The sequence below is a fragment of the Phoxinus phoxinus genome (assembly GCF_949152265.1).
Source record: "Phoxinus phoxinus genome assembly, chromosome: 3".
Classification (NCBI taxonomy): Eukaryota; Metazoa; Chordata; class Actinopteri; order Cypriniformes; family Leuciscidae; genus Phoxinus; species Phoxinus phoxinus.
The window spans coordinates 10,421,564-10,444,234 of NC_136878.1; the positions used below are offsets into that span (position 1 = coordinate 10,421,564).

The following is a 22,671-nucleotide window of genomic DNA, read 5'->3' on the forward strand; positions in this document are numbered from 1 at the left end:
CTGGGACCTGGGAGCATTAAATGGCTGTTGTTGAGTAATGGAGTCTAACTGCCAGTGAATGCGGAGGGAGAAATGAAATTAGCGAGCACAGCAATTTGGCACAGTGATTATGGCCTCCGCCGAGGCACTTCCTGGTGATTTAAGAATGCTAACATTTAAGCACGTCAGATCTCATTATTCTTCAAGGTTAAATCGAGCTCGTTCCAAGGGGATCCAGCAGCAAGATGGGAAATAACTTCTCTCGTTCTCTTTTTTTTCCCTCTCCTTTGCTGCATTTTTGCATCTTTTCTGCATTTGTTTCAAGCTGAAGTGTATCATTTGCTGTGATATCGGCTGGAAGTGCGAAAAGAAGGATTGTTTTCGAACAGTTTTTGAACAAATAGATAGCTGGCACTATTGGCTGGTAAGGATGAAAGCACATTCTTTTCTGTTTAATGTTGTTCATGTTTTTTACATGTGAATCATAGTCCCTACCACATTCATTAAATATCTGTTTGGGTTTTATGGTTTCTGTAATCTAGCGTGAGATCTTGGAGCTTCTTTTTTTTCTTATTTACTTTCAAAGGTGCAATTTTCTTCCATGCACTTGCTAGCGCAGCATCTTTTGTCCTCTGTACATTCTCTGCTATACACATCTCCCTTTATCTGATTGTGCACCACAACAATGCTTTACTCTTCTTAAAGCCAAACAGAAAGTGAAAGGCCATAACAAAACAGAAGCGTTTTTTCCATTATAGTGCGTCAAATCCTTTTAAAGGTGTTTACCCACTAGGCGTTTTGTCACCCTGTTACCAAGGGGCTCAGCTGGAAGAGCGAGTCGTCGTGGGGATAATAAAGCAGTTTAGGGCAGCGAGAATGCAAATGCACTTACTGTAACTCACTGTGATCAATTCCCAGTGCCGCTCCGCCAACCAGACAGATGGTCTCTGCTTTTATCTCCATCCATTCAAGGCTGCAGAAATCAAAACAGAGCATTTGTTTTCAGAGCAGAGAGAATGTTTCTATTGTTTTCTCTAGGGAGAGTGAGGTCGAGAATTGTACTTAAGGGAATGAGACGTGTGTTTTTTGTTTTGTTTCTCGATGAAAAACTGTAAATAAATTGTCGTTGTTCAAATGTTGGCATTGTAGCATGATGAATCTCTTTAACTGCAATGAATGGCAATCTGCACTTGTTAAATCTAAGGTGTAATGTTTTTTTTTTAGTGTTAAAATACTTTAAAATTCTCAATATGCAGATTTGAATTGAAGTAAGCCATGGCTATTGTGGTGCTATCAAAACTTTGCTCTTTTTGAGCATTTCACCTCCCTCAAGGAGCTCTGTAAGACCTGGAGAAAGCTGTTAGCATTCATCGCTACGGTAGTTTCTAGATTAGGAACCCCTGCCATTTTTGCTTATTTTCAATCAGTATCTGTCCTGTATTCAAAATTGAATAATTCCCTACAATATAGTTGGAGAAAAACAGTATGTGTAAAGAGTAGTATGTCAGAATTTACAGTATTCTTCAAACAGTCGCCAAAAAGTGACCTGATGACTTACTACTTCCGAGAGAGATTCTGAGATGCACATCTGATGTTCACGGGAGAGGATTTATTATATTTATTATAAGGTTTCTTAAGAGAATACATGCCAAATATTAAATATAGAAAGCTGCTTTTTGGGTCCAAATGGTGGTATTATAACATCTACCAAAAAAAACCTGCCAAACAAGCCAGTCACAGCAAGTGAGTTTGGGGTGGACTATCTATTTAACCGCCAAGTGGCAGAAAGGGTGTAAGATAGTAGATTACACATCATAGCTCTCAAAACATTTCAAGTGCGTTTTACAAATACAGCTTTATTTAGTCTGACGTGGCCTAAGCAGACGCCACAAACTGTGCTAGCTTCAAAACATGCGATTTTAATTCGCTATTTGTGGGCAGCGCCCCTGTCAGTACATCAAAGGTGTTGATAAAGACACATTAAACTGCAAATCTATTGACACCCAACCATATGTTGACATTGAAATGTGAAAGAAAGGTGTTGTTGTTTGATTTTCATAATGCTTTTAAAAAGACAGTCCAGCAGACTTGTTGATAAAGACATGTTCATCAGCCACACCCACCCACCCACCTCACAAACTGCTATAAAACTTGCTTTTTTGATGATCGGCACATCCACAATGACAACCATCAGTTAAAAGGATAGTTGACCCCAAAAATGCACATTTTGTCATTATTTTCTCACCCTCGTGTTGTCAGTTAATAGATTCACAAAACTAGTCTGAATAAGTTGTTCACAAGTTAAATGCAGTGCCTCTGACTCATGAATCATTTGCAGCAGTTCACAGCTCCCTGGAGGGCAAGATGATCAGTGAATAACTTCAATTTTGCTGTGTTCCTCGCACAAAGCTGTCTCATGGTTTCAGAAGACTGCAGAATATTGCACATGAGTCAAATGGACTACTTTTATGGTACTATTAAAGTCGGCATGAAACAGGAATTCATCCTATCTATTTTCTAAATGCTTGTTATTGCTTTTTATTGTGAACAGGGTTATTATAGTTAACTGAAATTAAAAACCATAAAACAAGTTTTCAAGTTTTCATAACTTGAATAAAATGATCATTAACTGAAATAAAATAAATATAAAAAAGTATTTTTGGCAAGACAACATTTCTTATTTTCATTTAGTTTAATTTAATGTACAAAAATAACAAACTAAAATATAAATAAAAACTATTTATATACTAAAATTAATAAAAATATACAACAAATAAACATTTATTCAAAATTATAATAAAAACCTATAATAGTATCTCAATGATACTACACTGGTTGTGAATGATTCATCCATGCATATGTTTATTTTTTTCGTCTACTACCTTTTGACCTTAATTTTTAATCTCAACTTGATCTTCCAATGAAATGACAGACTTCTCCTATCATTTAGTCCGTGTTAACCCCACCCTATCATACAATCAACTGCAAGCTCATGTTCAGATCTGCCTCCATCCAATCAACAACCAATGAATTTAACCTATTATTATTTTTTTCATCTTGATTATCTATTATCTCACAATACAATACAATACAAAAAAAAAAAAATGTTGCTACTTCAGTTACAATGTGACTTTAATGTGCTTTTGCAATTGTTTGAAAGCTTTAGAGCTCCAGTTCATTCATTGTTATTGCCTGGATTAGTGACCAGCACAACATTTTGTATTTCTCATCAAAAAAATCTCATACTGGTTTGGAATGACATGAGATTTGTATAATTAATAATTACATTTTTGGGGTGAACTTTCTTTTTAGGGCTTTGGTTTTTGCATACAATTGGATCCTCAGTGTTAACCAATGAAATGAGGTATTCAGCTGATTACTTTGAATCACTGGTAAGATGCCTTTTGTGTATTTTGTATATGTTATTTTTCAGCCTTCTAAAGACCCTGACATTCTCACAGAACTGAGAATTATCCATTTAAATTTAAATTTAAATGCTTGATCACCCAAACAAAATCCCCATGTCCCTTAAAGATCTCACATCTGTTCTGGAGTTTGCCGTGGCGAAGTCGAGCCCTCTCCTCCCGCTAAAGTGTGTTATCAAGAGCAGGGTTACTGCCGCGTGGCTCGTCACACTAAAGTGTCTATGACAGTCCTGATGGAACTGCTCGGGCCCTCTGCGGCCAGTCAGGCTAATGCATCTGGAAGGAGGCTATAGGCATGACAGAGACAGACTGAGAACAAGAGCATGAAAAAATATGCTAGACCAGAGGCAATGTCTCACTGCCAAGATGTCCAAGTATGTTCCTGTATCCTTATAAAAAAAAATCTAGTAAAACTGCTTGTTAACGGCTTAGTTCACCCAAAAATGAAAATTCTATCATCATTTACTCACCCTTGTGTCATTCCAAACATTTTTGATTTTCTTTTTCTGTAGAATACAAAAGACTGAAACAAGTCTCAAATAGTGAAACTCAGTGGGTTCCAATGTTGTTTTGGACCCCATTGATTTGCATTGTATCGACAAAAATCATCTGAGACGTTTTTAAAAATTCCTTTTTTTGTGTTCCACACAAGAAATAGTCAAACAGGTTTGCGAGGATATGAAGGTGAGTAAAATATGACAATTTTCAATTTGAGGTGAACAGTCCCTTTAACTGCTAATTTTTTTATTTTTTGCGTTTAAATGATTGAGAATGGAAGGACATATACATCGGAAAAGTGTAGTTTACTAATGTTGCTTTTTTTTTTTTTAAATAATACTTTTTTAGAATGGAATAACTGTTATGCATGCTTTATGCTTCCCCTTTTCTCTATATAGTGAATCAATCTCACAATCACAGAATAAATGCATGCAAAAGGGAGACTAAAAATGATCCGATTAGAGAACAAAACAGAAACGAGAAGAAAAAAAAACAGTTTCCACTGTGGGTTTGCAGTATTGACAGCTGTGTGTAGTTTCTCGCCTCGTCTGAAACCAACCGCCCCCCTCTGAGTGAAAAACGTCCCACCACAAGATGAGCCGATAGGCACATACTCTTGTTCCCACACGCTGATAGCAGTTTGGCCTGATACTATCAAGCATAAGAGCGAGAGAGAGATACAGAAGGAGTAAAAAGGCAAAAACACCCCTCCTCCTCACTCTGAAGTGATGTTCAGAAGATGCTCTGAGACCGCTGTGCTCTTTAGGAAGTTGGGTGACTGAGTTTCAATTTCCATTCTGATAGGATCTGATGTCCCGCATGTAAATGGATACATTTATGCCATCTATAAATTGCTGGCAATTTTATAGATGCCATAGAAAAAGTTTGAAATGTTCATGCAATTCATTAATGGAAACTCAGGAGATGCATCAACCAGCCTGGTCTCACCCCAAAACGTCATATACTGACGGGTGTTGACCATACGTCAACATACGACGAAAAGGGTACCCCTATAACGTCAATATGAGACGCAGACAAAACCCAACCTTACCCAAATCGTCACTCATGGACGTTAAAGGGTACCCTTTTCGTCGTATGTTGCCGTATGGTCAAGACCCGTCAGTATGTGACGTTTTGGGGTTAGACTGTGTTACATCAACACTAACTTAAGGAGACTCTGAAAGTAAAATGTACATATACTTCAGTTAACTATAATACTAATTAGTTATAATTATAATAATCATAATCATTTTGGTAACACTTTAAAATAAGGTCCCATTAATTAATGTTAGTTAAAGCATAAACTAATCATTAACAATGAGCAATACTTTTGTTACAGTATATATTAAGTTCACTTAATATATAGTTCACATTGTTAATACGTTAGCTCAGTTCCACTAATAAATGGTTTAGATGTCATTTTCATTGTTAATGTTAACTAAATAGTTAACAAATTTTAACAAATGGAACCTTATTGTAAATTCGTACTATACATGCTATAATTTAGCCTGGGTTTCCCCATACTGCCTTTGCGCAGCGCGATTTTATTCACGCTGAAAGGCAGTCTGGATACCATGGACCAGATTTTCGCCTCATCTAGGGAACCAATCACAGAACGAGGAGGGAGCAGCAAGACGATGACGACATCTATGCGACACAACTAAGCAGTTTGTTTATATCCATATATACCTTCGACCCTCATGTTTATCTTGCACAAACGGCAATAGTCGCTGAACGTCATTGTTTACACAAAAATATCTTACCCATCGTCTTCTTCCTTGTCTAATTTCTGTCGCTCTACATACGTCATCTGGTATAATGGAAACGATTGGCTATGAGCTACGTACAGGCGCATTTGATAGACATTCTTAGCACCCAATAAACGGCGCCGAGCATTCGTAAACCACGCCTCAAATACGAGAAAATGCACATGTGGTTCCCAGACCCAACGAGAATTGGGTCTGGCGTTAGCCAGGCTAGCTATAATTAGCCTTTAGGTGATATTTCAGATGTTAACTAAATTAGTTAATGAATTAATAATATTTAATATTATAATGACAAAATATGTCTGTACTTGGAGCAGTGCGTTCCATTACAAACCATTTGGCATACAAGACCAAACATTCATGTTGGCGTTGTTACAGTCACAAAGAGGCCACACTGCACCTGCTGCGTGGGATACAGGATAAGCTATTCCCCTTAAACATATTTTTGTACACGCACACATACACATTCAGGGCTCTGGGAGATGAGTCTATCACCACGTAGGCACTAGCATACCCTGAAATAGCCTAATAGTATAGTCCCTGTGGGAGGAGATGTGGTACATCGCACAGATACCATCAAGCAGAAACCGATACATGCCTTTGAGTGGAGCATATCCTCCAACCTGTTTTGTTTGTTTGTTTGTTTATTTGTTTTTCTGCTGATTCTGAATGAGAAAGCGGATTGAGAGACAACCTTGTGTATGCCAGTATTTATTTTATTTGGTTATCTTGGACACTAACTGGACTTCTGAAAGTGATACCATGGTAATACCAAAATGTTGAATCTTGAGATATATAAAAAGTGCATGAACAGTATTAGTATATTATATTAGCATCTAATACCATCACTGTACCACAGTATTGCCATCCAATACTGTACCATGATACTGCCACAATACATGTTTCATTTACTTTCTGAATGTGATGAACTTTCCAGCTACTGGAAAATGGAACTAATGTAAAAGAATCACTGTTAGTGTTTCAATAAAATGGAATCAGTGTACAACTTTTGTCTGTTTCTAGAATCAGTCAATTTAAAACCACTTTATCCATGATCTTTGTGGTTAATGGAGGGAACATTTACCACAAGCGCCAATGAGGCGAGTCCTCGCATTAAGACTATGTCTGTCTAATGTGATCCCTTTGGTGATCTTAAATGAGCAATGAACATTTAATAGACTAGATGAAGCTTTTCACAATTGCCCCTCAATAGTCGGCTGGGAGAACAGAACTCAACATTTATAGAATGTATTCTCAAATGCATGTCATTTAGGCTACAGTCTAAGTGGGTTTTTGCTTCCAGAGGTTTATAAACAATTCTGAATTTACAGTATATAAATGATAAATATTAGTTTGGAAGCTGTGGTAGGGTGAGCGAAGACTGATAGTGGTTGCAGGGTAAGATATTAGCATAACTGGTATAATTCTATGATCAGTTTTGTCTGTAAGGTCAACTACTGTACAAAGCAAGTTTGGAGAGAATCAAACAGAACAGATTAGATTTTATAAATGTGAAAAAAAGTGTCGCTCAGACCTGCACTGTTGATGTTAGGTCCACGTAACAAGTGGTTTGTTAAAGTTGGTATGAAATGGGAGTTGCTATAGTCTTTTCTTCCCTATTGTGTATCACATCTAAGTATGTGAAACATAGGACGTTACTGCATTTATGTCGGTTATTTTAATTTTATATACTAACTATCATGAACAAACAATGAACAGCTGTATATTATTACCTAACGTTAACGAAGATTAACAAATACAGTAACAAAGGGAATTGCTCATGGTTAGTTCATGTTAGTTAATACATTAACTAATGTTAACTAATGAACCTTATTGTAAAGTGTTACAGAAATAGCTTGTATTTTCCAAGTACTTGTTTGTGTACTTGTGCAGAGTATTTTGAATGAGCACGATCCGTCCTGTGATGCTGACATTACATTAAATACAATGCTGTGTTTCTCTGCGAGTATCATAGCAGTTCTGCTCTCTTGTGAAGGCCTATCACCTGACTATTTGATGGATACGTTCTCATATAAAAAAGTCCTTTTGAAAATCTCTCTCTCGAGGGCTGGAATAGTTCCTGTTCATTAACTGAGTTCTGTCTTTAAAAGTTCTAAAAGCCATTTTGTATCATTACTCTCCAGTTTTGTCTCTGACTGAGGGCATAGTCAGGGATGAAAAATACTTTTAATTTCCTGAACGCGGATCCTCACAGCGTGATGGTGCACATCAATCGCGCGTGATGCCTTTAGTCCACTCTAATAGAGGCACTTCCTTTCTCTCAGCAAGCTTTTCCGTGTCTGCCTGTGGCACTTGTAGGATCATTTGATTTGGGTCTGATAACTGACGCTAGCCTCTGAGAACGGCTCGAATGAAATCTTCTTCTCCCTAGGCGCTTCAGTCAGCCGCATGAAAGAGTCGTTCTCGCCTCTTTTCTCTCAGATCGGGCCATGAAATTCAGTCTCCATGGAGTGATGACAATTCCACCACTTCTTTGTTCGCAATTACTCTTCTCTCTCCTTTTTTACAGCCAAAAAAAAGTGTCTGCTACCTCACAGGAGGAAACCATACCTCTCTTTATCTGAGATGCTTTCCCTCGATTGCTATCAAGCAGACAAACCGCCACTTGAAATTACTTAGCATCTAATTTTCTTCCATTTTTTTTCTTTTTTTCTAACCCGTCGGTGTAAATGAAAACACTTCCCTGTTGACACGTTTGTAACGTGCAGCTTTTTATTAACACGGGAAAGAAATGTGGTAATGAACTGTGAACACGCTTTTTCTCTCATTTCCAGCCAAGCTACGTGGTACATACACTCGCTGTCTCACATTCTTCCTGTACTCGTCAAACGCTAATTAACCTTCCCCACACACACACACAATTGCATTACCTTTTGTACTTGGTCGTCTTTTAGCATTTAAATATGCTTAATATCATCTTTTGTTTATCCTGAGCAGTTAACCAATAACGGAATGAACCCTCATTTGTTTTTCCCATCATTACAATCTGTTTATGCTGGAATCCTTGAACCGCTATTTCCCCAAACATGAGCTGACTGTGATTTCCTCCAAACAGAACACTGTTCTGGTTTCTTTATAGGAACTGGAACGTATCATTATAGATACATTGTAGATCCACAAACACCTCCTACGCTGAATCCCTTCCCCTTCGTTCCGACACGAGCGCCGGAGTTGTAGGAGTTTGGCTCCTCAAAACAAAGTACTGTATAGGCAACTCTTCTAAAAATAAACAACCTGAAAACACTTCATATTTGCAATTATGGAGTTGATTTTCATGCCAATGAAAACAGTTGTTAAAAAACATTGGTTGTACATAAATCTCAGCCTACAAGGGTCATAATGAAATAGTTTATTATGCTCTAAAATGTAAGTGCTAAATGAAATATTTATGTACATCTAACTTATAGAATTGGGACTGTACTCAAACTGAAATGTAAAATATTTCAAATAAATGCTGTTCTTTTAAACGTTATATTCATCAAAGAATCCTACAAAGAATCCTAAAAAGATATACATCACAAATATTTTCAACATTGATAATAAGAAATGTTTCATGAGCAGAAAATCAGCATATTGGAATGGTTTCTGAAGGGTCATGTGACACTGAAGACTGGAGTAATGATGCTGAAAATTCAGCTTTACCATCAAATGAATAAATTACCTTTTAAAATATATTAAAATAGACAACATAATCATATTTCATAATATTACTGTTTTTACTGTATTTTTGATCAAATACTGTAACTGCAGCCTTGGTGAGCATTAATCATTTCTTTCAAAAACAAACCCCAAACTTTTTAGCCGTAGTGTATTTATTTATAAATCTTTTGTCTTAACAGTTGTCCTTTACAACAATTTATTATAAGCTGGTAATCACTTGCTCATCATGCATGTTTGAAACAACATTAGGGTGAGTAAATATTGTCAGAATGTTACATAGGTTAACGAGGTGTTTAAGTTAAGTTAGCAGTCCTCATCCTTCAACATGACAATGTTTGTGAGTTTTGTCATCTGTATTGTAAGGCCTAATCTACAGACGTGACAAACCCAAATGAGCCAAGGCCTCAATTACACAGTGTGATAAAATGGCTGGTGAGAAGCAGAGGAAGGAAAAACTCGTATTCCCCGCTCGGTTGATGAGAGATCCTGCCGCTGGCTCACCGCCTCCTCTCTGCATTCATCCATCCCTCCGTCCCTCCACACTTCTTTCCTCCCTTGGCTTGATGGGACAGCTGTAATTAGGGAGGGGTAACTGTGGCAAGGCATTCTGGGTCTGTGTTCACAAGAGGGAATGATCATAGTATTTAGGAGATGTGCCCAACTACAGGGTAGAGCAACATGTCTTAAAGAACACACACATATACAATCTCAAACACGCATGCTCTTACACGCAGACACACAATAAGGCCGCGGGTCCACCAAATCCTTGTTAAAAACGCTAGGCGCTCTGCTGAAAGTGCCTAGCGGTGGGCGCGTGAGAGCGTTTTGGCAGCGCAGCGGGGGTTTTTTTTTTTGAGACGCTTTGCTTGCTATGATACGGAATATTCGTGGAAGTGTTGCTAGTATCTCATTTCACAGATTGTTTGTTTCTGGATTGTTTCTATGTAAAAATGTCGATACAAAACAGTATCTGGCTCTTGTTAAAAATGATTTTGTTTTGATATTATGCTTGTTTTTGTCTGTTGACGTTGTGCAAGCAGCAGGATGCGGCGGTTGTTCGTGTGGTATTTGTCCTGCCCCTCCTCCACTGTGATTGGACGGCTGGGTAAAAGGTGACAGTGATGAGCGCTGCATTTTACCCAAAGTTGGGCATTCTTCGCGACTGAAGAAAAAAAAACGCTCAGAGCGCTCGGCACTTCAGTGGAGATAGACGATCAGCGCCTCGTAACGCTCCTGGTGTTTTAAAAACACGGCGCTCCCATTGAAAAAAATAATGCATTATATATTATATAATGTATATCTCAAGATTGATGCCATCTAGATTTTCCCATATAGGTTGTTACCAGAAAGCCATAGAAGCCAAGTAGACTTCTACATTTTACATGTACAGTTTAAAGAAAGACATGTTTTTTCTCCAAATTATATTTTGTCATTTTTGCCTTCGATTCTGTAGCAAAATATAGAATAAACTGTAATATCCCTTTAGTTAACATTATTTAATGCATTAACTAATAATAAGCTATATATTTTTTACATATATATATTTGTAAATGTTCGTCAGTAAAAATGAAATAGATCATTGTTAGTTCAGGTTAGCTCAGGAGAACTGTTAAATGATATAAAGAATACAGCTTTTGATTTTAATAATGTATTAGTGAATGTGTGAACGTGGATCTTTTTGACAACGTTGTAGCCTGTACACGAAAAACACAAAAGAAAAACATTTCTGTTTTTAGTACATCATTGATGTGTAAACGTACCCTTAGTGTGAATATATTTTTGAGCGATGCAAATAAATCGTCACAAAACTACTCTAATGGTTTTAGGAAAGTTAATGACTGAATGAAAAGTGCAATACAACCGTAACAATATTCACAATGTTGCTTGATTTTTATATTGCTGGCAAAGATATCAAAAATAGATTAAGTAGCCTATTCAGTATTTATTGGCCACCCCTAATTCACTGAAAACTAATTTACATAGAAAGGTTGACAAATTTTCTCAAAAAAAAAAAAAAAAGAATGTCAGTGATGCAGCACAATTTTATTGCATTTAGCCTAAGTTGTATTGCATTGTTTTGCATTGTATTTTTTATTAAATTTTTTCGCTGAAATGCTGCACTGAAAAGTGATGGGCCTTCAGCGAATTTGCCCCACGCAATTCTCTTTTAATCCATATCTTGAGTAAGAAATCATCCAGAGTTTGGGCAGGCCATTTATTAGCATGCTGAGAGTCCTGCCCTAGTTAAAGTGCTGCGATTCATCATTACCTGTCAGTGCTGTCAGAATGTGGGCTGGAGCAGCAGAGGGAGCGTGGATACCATAGGGAAGTGGGTTTCAGAGCTCTGGGTTTCCATACACAGGGGCGGCTTGGTTTGAATGCTTGTGGATTGTGGGTTTAACATCAGTACGTTGCCCTTGTCCACCTTCCTCCAAATTTTCAGTGCAGATGAAAAAAGGCTGCAGGTGCAATTTTGGATAGAGTCCGTGGAGATTCCACTCGTGCCCCTGAGCTCATCACTTAACCACAGTTTGCTCTTGGGAGACTTTTCCTGCAATTAGTGTTCTCCAAATCTGCTCATTGACTAGTAGCCAAATGAGAACATGTTCAGGTTTCTCGTCTCTTCCTGTGTGCAGGAAAAGTCTCTCCAGTGGCCCCATCCTGCAATCTGTTTTTAGTCTTAAATTACTGTTACGGTTTTAATTCTTAAAATTGTATCTACTTTTTTAATAATACATTTCCTCCTGGTCTTATTTTGAACCATTTGTCAGTGGACAGTATTCTAAAGAAAAAACTGTGACTTGTTCTGCCTCTGAAATTACGTTGGTAGGCCAATACGCTTTTCACAATCCAATTAATTCCAGATGGATGGAATCAGTTTCCACCCATATTTATTCTCATTGAATATCTGGTTTCTCTCTGAAATATGTCAGTGAAATGGGTTGTGACCGCCAAATTGTGCTAATTTTAAGTACTTTGTACTTCTTATTTATTTGTTTGTTGGTTGTTTGTTTGGTAGGATAATAGATAGAGAAAAATATTTTTTTGGGGGAAAAGCAGAGCAGGATATGATGCAAGCCTAACTTATGCATGTGCTAACTCCTAGGACACAACTCCAACTCTTCCATCCCTTTCTCTCAGAATTCCCATTGAGACAGACTTTCATTTTCCCTCCATGGTTGAAAGAAACACACTTAAAGTACTGTGCAACCAGAGGGAAAAAAGTATTTGTAGCAATTGCATTTCGCATTTGGTTGTCTGTAAATAATTTTCAGTTATCATATCCATGAATGTTAAACGAGGCTCAAGTAATTACAGCTGTTATATAAGATTAGAACTGTCCTGTGAAAGAAATATCAAGTGTTTTTATTTTTTTTATGTATTGTGGTTTACTACTTAGAGATTTGGTAAGCACATAGCTTGTGTCTGCACTTTCAGAAAAGTGCATCTGTAGACACTAAACATGAAGTATTCAAACTTAGCCATATCTACAATATTCTGTATGCTCTGATTTTGCGCACTATTGAATTACAAAGTGGAATGTGTAAAGATTGGTCAAGCACACATGCATATCACCAATGTAATGAGATGCATCTCTTCAGAATTATCTTATTTGCCAGATAAAGTAATTCCAGAATCAGATTAATCTGTCGAGCATATTTGTCGTTTATGAAAGGCCATTTCTTGTTAATGCTGATACCCGTGTAATTTCTCTGGTTATGTCCTGCATCACGTCTGAGAAAAGTCACAGGATAATTAATAAACATTTCTCAAAATAGTCTGTTGCTGATCAAGAGCTTGAATATACTGTACAAGCACATATATATATATATATATATATATATATATATATATATATATATATATATATATATATATATATATATATATATATATATATATATATATATATATATATATATATATATAATATACACACACCGATGAGCCAAAACATTATGACCACCTGCCTAATATGCTGTTGGTCCCCTGTGTACTGCCAAAACAGCGCCGACTACTAGGGCTTTAGGGGCTTTTGCAACTGTTAGTTCTAGGAACTAGCCACCAGGGTGGTTCCCTGAGAACGGATGGTTCCCTTAGGGACATTTTCCTGTTTGCATTCGTAACCGCCAGTAGGAACTCTGAAGTGACGTAAGTCGCACTTGCTGTTGTGACTTTTATTTTGATGGAGTGAGCACACGCACTCTCATTCTCCGTCATTAGTTTACAATCTATTTAACAGTCCTGTCTAATATGTTATTAGGTAGAACTGTTATACAAAGAAAGTAGACCGTATGTGAAACGGTATTAGCGTTTGCCGTGTGGTTGATGTCCAGTGTTGCTAGCTGAGCATAATCATGTTTCTCTTGGTCCCCTAAAGTTGCGTTGGATTTTCTCCTTAGCATAAAGGTTAAGAGGTCCATTTCTCACTGTTTTCCATATATTTTAGTTTTTGAGTAAATATATAGGCAATAATCTGTGTTTACACAGCTTTTTAAAAAATGGCGGGTGCTGGTCTTTTGCATGCGTTCGGCCAATCAGTGTACACTTACTTTACTGGTAGTTCCAATAGTGCTGGTTTATACCCTACTCAGAAGTAGGAGCTAAATTAGTTCCTCCAAAAGAAGTTCCTAGAACTAAAATCGTTTCAGTTCCTGCGGTGCGAAATCCCCTATTGATTCTACAAGACCCCTGAAGTTGTCCTGTGGTGTCTAGCACCACGACGTTAGCAACAGATCATTCAAGTTACAAGGTGGAACCACAATGGATCAAGCTTGTTGGTATCCCACAGATGCTCGATTGGGTTCAGATCTGGCGAATTTGGAGGTCAGGGTAACACCTTGAACCCCTTCATTATGTTCCTCAAACCATTCCTGAACAATGTGTGCTACTTTCTGAAAGTGGCCTCTTCAACTAGGTAACACTATTGTCATGAAGGGGTTTACCTGGTTCTGAACAATGCTAAGGTGGCACGTGTCAAATTTACATCCACACTAATGGACGGGCCCAGGGTCTCTCAGCAGAACATTGCCCTGAGCATTACACTGCCTCCTTCCAACGGCTTGTTGTCGTCCCACAGTGCATCCTGGTTGCCATCTTTTCTCCAGGTAAACGCCGCTCACATACATGGCCGTCCACGTGATGTAAAAGAAAACGGGACTTGTCTGACCAGGAGACCTTCTTTCACTGCTCCAAGGTCCATTTCCGACTTCCAATTTCCTATTGTAGGTGCTTTCGACGGTGGACAGGGGTCATCATAGGGACTCTGACCAGCTACACAGCCCCATACGCAGCAGAGTGTGATTTACTGTGTGTTGTGACACATTCATCCCATAACCATAATTACCGGTAAAATCTTTTGTGACTTGTGCCACAGTATACCTTCTGGTGGCTTGGATCAGGCGGGATAGCCTTCATTGTTATGAAAACGAGAAGTCCCTCCCAACCAAGAATTGTTTGCTTACCATCTAATCTACCCAGAACTAAATATGATGCCTTGTTCGAATATGATTAACTATATACTCTTAACGTACACAAAGTAGGACAAATATATCCTGAAAATATATCTTCACAATCCAAAAATTCTTAGGATAGGTTTCATCTTTTCTTTTGATTTTTGGCTGACTACTTTTGATTCACAGCACTCAAACAAATGACTAGTATATTTTGGGGAATTTCATGTTTCTGGTTAGTCAAATAACACTTTTTATGGGTTTACACATGTGGGAGCTGTTTAGTTGAGGTGTCACATTTTATCAGGTGTTTTTACACAGCGGAGCAATTGGCTGTTTCTTCCTTCAAGTAATTCTTTTGGTGTCTTTTACAGTGGCTTGGAGGTTAAGTGTAGTCTCCTTTAGATTTATGTCCTCTCGTAGGCAGACTTCATTTCCACTTAATCACTCTATCACTCGCCCTGACACACAGCTCTATAAAACGCATGCTTACTTTCCATTAATTAAATGCTACTCTTAAGTTGACTACTCCAGTATATATGCTACTTTTAAAAGAACATGAGAAGGAGAGAGAGGGGCCACTGCAGCTACTGCAAAGAGCTAAAGCCGCCCTCAGGAGAATAAAACCAGGTGTCCGTCACAGCAAGGTCACTACGGTTGATTTTTACTATGCCAGTTACTGCTGGCCATACTTTTCTGAAATATGAGAGCTTGTTAATGATGTTCAGTGAGATGTCTGTAGGACACATCAGGAATTATAGTGCAATGAGGGCTGAAGCTGGGAGAACAGGATATGAAGAGTGGTGCTATATTCACACTGATAGATGCCTGCTTAGTGCATAACTATATAAACAAACATAAACATAAAAATAAATGTCTTTATTTAATCATGCAATGGCACTTCCAACCATTTTACTTCCATAATATGACATATTTCACACTCAGGGAATTAGGATATTCATCTTGTAGAGTTTTTATGTTTTTTTTATCATGATTTTATCTATTGGGATTCAATATACTAGGGCTAGGACTAGGGCAAGTCATTACCTTTATACTTTTACCATTTTTTTATGCGTCTCTTTCATACATGCTCATTCTAATATGCTGATTTGCTGCTCAAGAAACGTTTCTCATTATCAAGTATAATTGATTCTCATTATAATATTTTTGTGGAAACTGAAATCTTTTTTTCAGGATTCTTTGATGAATAGAAAGGTCAACAGAGAACATTTTGGTATAATACCATCAATAAATGGTTCACAATAAGGCAAGTAAAGACAGTATATTAATAATTACTGCATGGCATTTCTTTTCATTGTCACTTGTTTGGATGACAACTTTGTACTTTTGAAAGTAAGAATGAGGAACACATTCAGGTACGTTTTCCTGAGTTCAGATCAGTACTTAGTTGAATGCCTCTGTTGACCAGAATGTGATAAGTGGATGGAATAAGAGTAATGTAAATAACATTGTATTATTAGAACTAGCCAGCGCTTTGACTCCCTGTGCAGTTGTTACTTCATTAAGATTCTTTAAATGCCCTCTGCTTCAGTTCTAATGTTCCGTTTAGAATTTGATCTAGGATTTGGTGTCGTCTCTCTCATCCGCCCTGGGCGGCGTGCCTGGTTTTACTGCTTGGGTTTACAGCATTCATTATGCACACTTAACAGCTGTTGTAACTCTCTGCGGCAGCAGCGTGCGTATGTGTGTGTGTGTGGCATTAGGTGTGAAGGGATTGGCTGCTGGCCCGGACAGCAGGATCACACCATTGACCTTTCGGTATAGACATGAAAGATGATCGTTCTTTCGCTTGCGGGATGGGTTTCATATTTTCACCTGGCACTTAATTCTGTTCTCATCTCATCCTGCCTGCCTTCCTCCCTCTTTATCACGTTTGCCTTGTTTAATCCATCAAGACCCCAGTGAGATTGGAGAGGAAAGATCACTATCATATTTCTGAGTTTGCCATTCTAACATTATAATGGCTCCTGGCTGGAATGTTTAGTACAGGAACTATGACACGTGACGTGGACTTTTTTTTTTTTTTATCAGTTTCTTTAGAATTTCTTGGTAGCTCTTGGCTGGTAACCAGAAATGTTAGTGTAAACATTGGTTGACTCAAGTGTGAATTCTCTTTGTCTTTCTCATGTTCCGTTTACAAAGCCATTCGTCTTTAACGCAGGGTTTGTTTACATAAGATGCAATCAATAAGTAATACGTGTCTTTTTTTTAAAGAGCATTGTGGTGTGCATCATATTTGCTTATTCGTTACCTCATAACTTCTTTACAGCATGTATTGGTAATAAGAATTCATGCATGAGTCGTATGTATTACCTTAAACTAAAATGTGGATTACATATTTTATGAAATATATATATATATATATATATTTAGATAATGGGTTTAAAGGAAAAAGAGTGTATATTTGCATACCATTTGGTGGATTTAAAAAATACAAGACAGGTAATGAGAGCAAAGCTTTGTGGAGATAAAACAATTTAATTTAACAAAATACATTATTGTACACTCATATTATTTACCATAATTCTACATACAACTATAATGAATACATTTAAATGAATAGCTGTGTGCGTGCACATTCAAAACATTCAGCTGCCTATTTCACTGAACTTTTCTATTACTTTTAGGTTTTATTTTTTTTATTTTCATGCCTTTCCTGTTCGGAAATGTATAGTTTAATACTAAGAAAACATACTGTAAGTTTCAAAACTCAGGAAAATCATGGAAAAATAAATTAAAAATAGAAAAGTCACAATTTATATATTGCATAATATAGTGCATTGTAAATATTTCTTAAACTAGAAATTGCTAAGTAAAAATGCTAATAAAATGTAATCCAAGCCATAGAGTTACACATGACTGTCCACATTTACACGTCATGAAGCCTGTTGTCTAATGGGTCACTTGCTGTGAAGTCAAGACTTTAATGTATTTGTTGTGAAATTGTTCCAACACTTGAGTTGCCCCCACATTAGGGACTTTTGTGAGCTTAGATAGTCCAAAAACACATCCTTGAATCCTAATAGGCAATATGTTTCGAGTGGAATTTATCATGTTTTCTTTGAGTTATTTTCTCATTATATCATGTAATGCCATCTGATACTTTCACCATAATTCAGCAACATATCTCAAGTACAACTCAATGCCCAAGAGTAGAAACAAAGTATTTCTTGAGGGAAAGGAAATTTATGGGAGTGGTAAATGTGGAGTCATGTGGGAATAGGGATTCTCATATTTTATGTATGGATGAGCCCTATGTGGTTAAAACGACATGTGGACTGCTGGGTTTCTCTTGGCTTATTTTGTGTTGGAACTTAAGACATGAAATATTACCAAAGGAGTTATTACGCTCCTTTAGTCTTGGTGTTTTCCCAATATTTACACAACCTCTATTCTCTGTGAGGCTTGTATGGCTTCTGCTCCACTTGAGATGGAGAGATTTGTGGTTTGAAACTCCAAGGAACACATCTGCCAGTATTTTAGAATATTCCACCATATCATTACATTAAGGCCGCTGGCATGGAGCAGCAGTAAACCTGAGGTTGTGTTTTATAAATATTGACGTGAGGGCACTTCTGAGGGCTGTGTTAAGACTGTTTTGGCTTGGCTTTTATCATGGTCACATTTGCAACTTAAGCCACCGTGTGAAGTTTTGATAACCTCGTTCCGATAGACTCCACACAGAGGAGTCAGTTTTGCGGAAAAAGGGAACCAGAAATCACACGTATTAGTACTGGTCGGGGTTGTGTTGAATTGAGAGAATATCTTTTAAATTCCTGAATTCAAAGCAAACCGTAAGCACAATTGCCATTTGAATGCAAGGAGGTAGAAATAAAATAATTGAAATTCAAATAAATTGTTGTTACTGTGATCGAAAACTAGAAAAGCAAAGTTTGTCAAGACAAGCTTTGAATGTTGACTTGCAAAAAGCCTACGTTTTTTTAAAAAAAGCCATGCATTTGAAGGTACTGTATGTAGGCCTCAGAATATGTTTGAAATGCCTGTGCAAATTTGTATTTAGTTTAGAAATTGTATTATATTTAATAATTTAACTTTTGTGGACCAGAACACAGAAGAACACGTATTCTTATACAATATTTCCAAGAACATTTACCAAAATGTATTACCTGTGTTGAATTTAGTTGAATTGCAGTTTTGTATACCATCTTCCTAAAATTCTAGTAAAGTGCTAAATCATGATTTAAAAAAAGAGCCAATTTTTAAATTCTGAAGTTTTGTCTAACCCTGGTATCGGTGTAGGGATTTAAAACAAGTCATTGCAATTTTTTCCACTGCAAAAATGTCACCATGTATATGAGGCTCATTATATTTGTTGTGTTCTGTCTTGCAGTTTGTAAATTTCCACAGCATGAAGGTAAGATCTTACGTTTTATGAATGAACCGCTCTTTTTAAAATCTTCCCAGTCTACAGACATTTGTTATGACATCTGCTTCAAACATTTCAATTCTCACGATAACTTTTGTAAACTCTACAATACACATCCACTTCATCAGCTAATTACTCTTCGCCATAGAAATACAGAACTACCGCAAAAAGGCAAAAAAATGGTTGTGCTTGTTTTTCTGGCTCATAAGGTACAGTATAGTATAGTATGTGCCGGAGTCAGTGCTACAGCATTATACAGTTTATAATAAAAGAGATGTTGGTGTATTCAACGATCTTGGTAGCTGTGATTGTATGTATATTGTTTGTATGGTGTAGTTGTGTGGTGTGGGACTGGTGTAGGATAAAGGCCGGACACTGGGCATTTGCATTTATTTGAACTTTCAGGTGGTTTCCAAATATTTAAATAATCAACCATAAGATGTCAAACATAATGTTAATTTTACAAGACTGTGTGGCTTTGCGTCCATTTTTATGGCTTCTTTGCTGAGAATTTCTTGTAACATGACGCTAGCTCCCTTTTATTGACGTTCTTTCAGCTTTATTGAAAAGTTCCACCTCCATCTCTTATCAGGTCTGTAATGTTTATGTATGACAGTTGTCCATACAGTAACACAATATGATGGAGCAATGTTTCTTTTAAATGTACAAAAAAAATGCTTTTAATTGTCTAAACCGCAAATTATTGGTCAGGAAATTAGCAAAGTTTAAGCAAATGTACTACTTAAAAAGCCATTGCTGTCTCAGAAAAACATCAAAGACTGAATAAAGTTTTGGGCAGAATATGGGAAGTTTGTGTGTGAAGTGATGAATCATAATGAAACACGAGTTACATGGTTCTACTCCAAAGCGGTGTCTTCAAAAGAAAGCATCTGAGAAATATAATAATAAAGGCATCTCTATCACAGTGAAGAATGGGGGAAGAGTGTCATTGTGTGGGAAGCCTTTTTAGCTACTGGTATTGATAAGCTACTTCACTGTGGAAAGACATTTAATGCTTTGGAGATCAGGAGAATATTGCTAGCTTGCTTCCTATGAAAAGTTGTTATCTAAAGAGGAATGATCAGGTGTTATTTTTCAACAAGACAATGCTCCTGCCAAAATGGACAAAAAGACAACCAAGAAGTGGCTTGAGAACAAGTCCATCAGGCTCATGTTTTGATCTGGTCAAAGTCCAGATTTGAACCCGATAGTGAATATTTGGTCTCAGATTAAACTCAAACTGTAAGACATTTTTCAACTACTAATGAACAGCTTGAAGCCATTTATATTAAGTGGAACAACTCTGACTCTTCTTCCTGTAAAAAGCTGTCTGCAAGTTGGGGAAGGCTAATGTATGCTAAGTTACTTTACAGTATATGTGCAATTCCAGATATTTTTTACTGACCGGTAATATGTGAATGAAATGGTTAAGAAAGACACCTAAATGTTTTGCCATTTTTGGCTTGGCCCATTTATTTATTTATTGCCCAGGAGTGTATGTGGCGAGTGAAAATCACTATTTATTTTCTCATGAATAGCAGGAAAAATAATAAAAGACTTGATTAAAAAATGGTAGCCAGATAGTTACGACCCTGCGCTAAATGTTTCTCAAGCAAACTCGTGCAACTCCAGTGCCCTAATCCTCTTTTCTTCTCCCCCTCTTTTTTAAGATAATTAAAGTGGTTTTGGTGGTGTTGTGTTTTTTTATGCTGTCTCAAAGGGTTAACCCTCAAGACCCAGAGCTCTTTCTCGCTGCTGCTTTGCGTACGCTCTTGAGGTTCTGTGAAGAGCCCACTCAAGGCCTCTTCTGTAGCTCCAGATGTTTTGTGTAGCTATTTATTTAGCTTGTAAACAGGCCGCCAAAAGCTTCCCCCATAATGATGGAGAGGGAAACCGCAATTACATTGTTGCAGGGCCTTGCAGCTCTACAAAACAGAGCTGGCTGTTGAATGAGAGTCGGTGCTGGGGGGGAAACAGGTTGTTATCGCTTTAGAAGGAGAGGGTTGCCAGATTGTAATGCAAATCTTAACATTTAGCAATTCATTTGGGGGAAAAGCAATAACGGCATCTACAAAAACAGGAGGGGGCTAGTGTTAGGAGAAAGGGATGAAATAAGGTTATCGTTTCTTGTTTTTCCTTTTTTTGGTCACTGCAAGTGCACACATTTCATTTTGTCATAATAAGCGGTCTTGTATGAAAGCATTGATGATTTGCAAAACCTAGTACCTTAGATCCCAGCAGTAGACATTACAGTGTGCTTAGCAAAGCATGGATATTATTGCACTCTCTCATTGATTTGTGTTCATCACTATTATAGATTATATAGATTAAAAACCAAACACTTCTTCAATACCCTATTTATCTAGACCTGTTTAGCTAATCTATAAACTTGTTTCCATGTGTATAGAGCAGTGGTTTTCAATCCTGGTCCTAGGGACCCACTGCTCTGCATGTTTTTTTTTTATGTCTCTCTTATTTAACACACCTGATTCAGATCATCAGCTCATTTGGTTGAGAGCTTTATGAACTGAACTAAGTGAGTCCCTACAGTCTCTAGCTTCGTTGGTCGTGAATCAGTGTATGGTGTACGTGGATTCGCGCACTGGTAAGGACAGTAAGGAAGATTGCTCACTACACATTAGGACACCAATGACTCTATTTCCTGCAACATGACAACATCCTCATTGTACAACATCACTACTGGTATTTATGAACAACAGCAGATATCTCTGACAGTATTTTTTATGTTATTTAAAGTACGGTTCAGGTATTTCCTACATTGTGGAATAATAATACAAGATATTTTTTTATCTTATGACCAAATTTTTTGGTTCCCATGAAGAAACTCGCTTATAAATCATACCATTTATTTATTAGTTTATTTGTTTGTTTTTAATGCGGTAAGTTTTCTGTGAGAGTTGTGTTTAGTGGTAGGGTTAGGGGGTAATAAGTACACAATGTCACAGTTGTCATGAGTTATTTTAGCACATTTATCTCTTTGTTTGATCAGTAAATACAGTTGTGAAAGATCTCTATCTATCTTTCAGGGTTGCAAAATGTTACACATTTATGAGTCTTTTAAGACATATCCAAACATGCAAGTTACCCAACAGCCCTTTATGTGATTTCCACAGGTTCGTATTTGCCTTATAATCCCAGAACTTTTTTTTTGCTCTTTTAGACAAAATGTTCTGTTGGTCTTGATCTGGTCTGCATGAATCAAAGGCAGTGTTGACGGTTATTTCCCAAGGTATTACTTAATTCGTATATCCGATAACAGGTCATTTGAGAATTTTTTAATGGATCAATGATGAAGACTGTTGTTCTTTCGACGTTACCAACGTTATTATGAAAATATGACCGTTCTTTTGTGTGATCAATTCAATACCATTCAATGCAGTGCATCTTCTTACGTTTTTATTACTCTCAGAGCGATGTTCTTGGAGATTTTGCGATTGTTC

At 37.2% G+C, this 22,671-nt stretch overlaps 1 protein-coding gene across 22 annotated transcripts in view; it reads left to right on the forward strand.

The window, feature by feature from the left end:
• fbrsl1 (fibrosin-like 1) overlaps window positions 1-22,671 on the forward strand; it is a 297,792-nt gene that overhangs the window by 132,293 nt on the left and 142,828 nt on the right. For 15 of the 22 annotated variants that reach the window (XM_079607982.1, XM_079607980.1, XM_079607981.1 and 12 more), the window contains one exon: window positions 19,175-19,198. The exons of the other annotated variants lie outside the window; for them this stretch is intronic. In XM_079607982.1, the coding sequence (XP_079464108.1) occupies window positions 19,175-19,198 (24 nt within the window). The remainder of the gene's footprint in view (window positions 1-19,174; window positions 19,199-22,671) is intronic. 22 annotated transcript variants of the gene reach the window in all.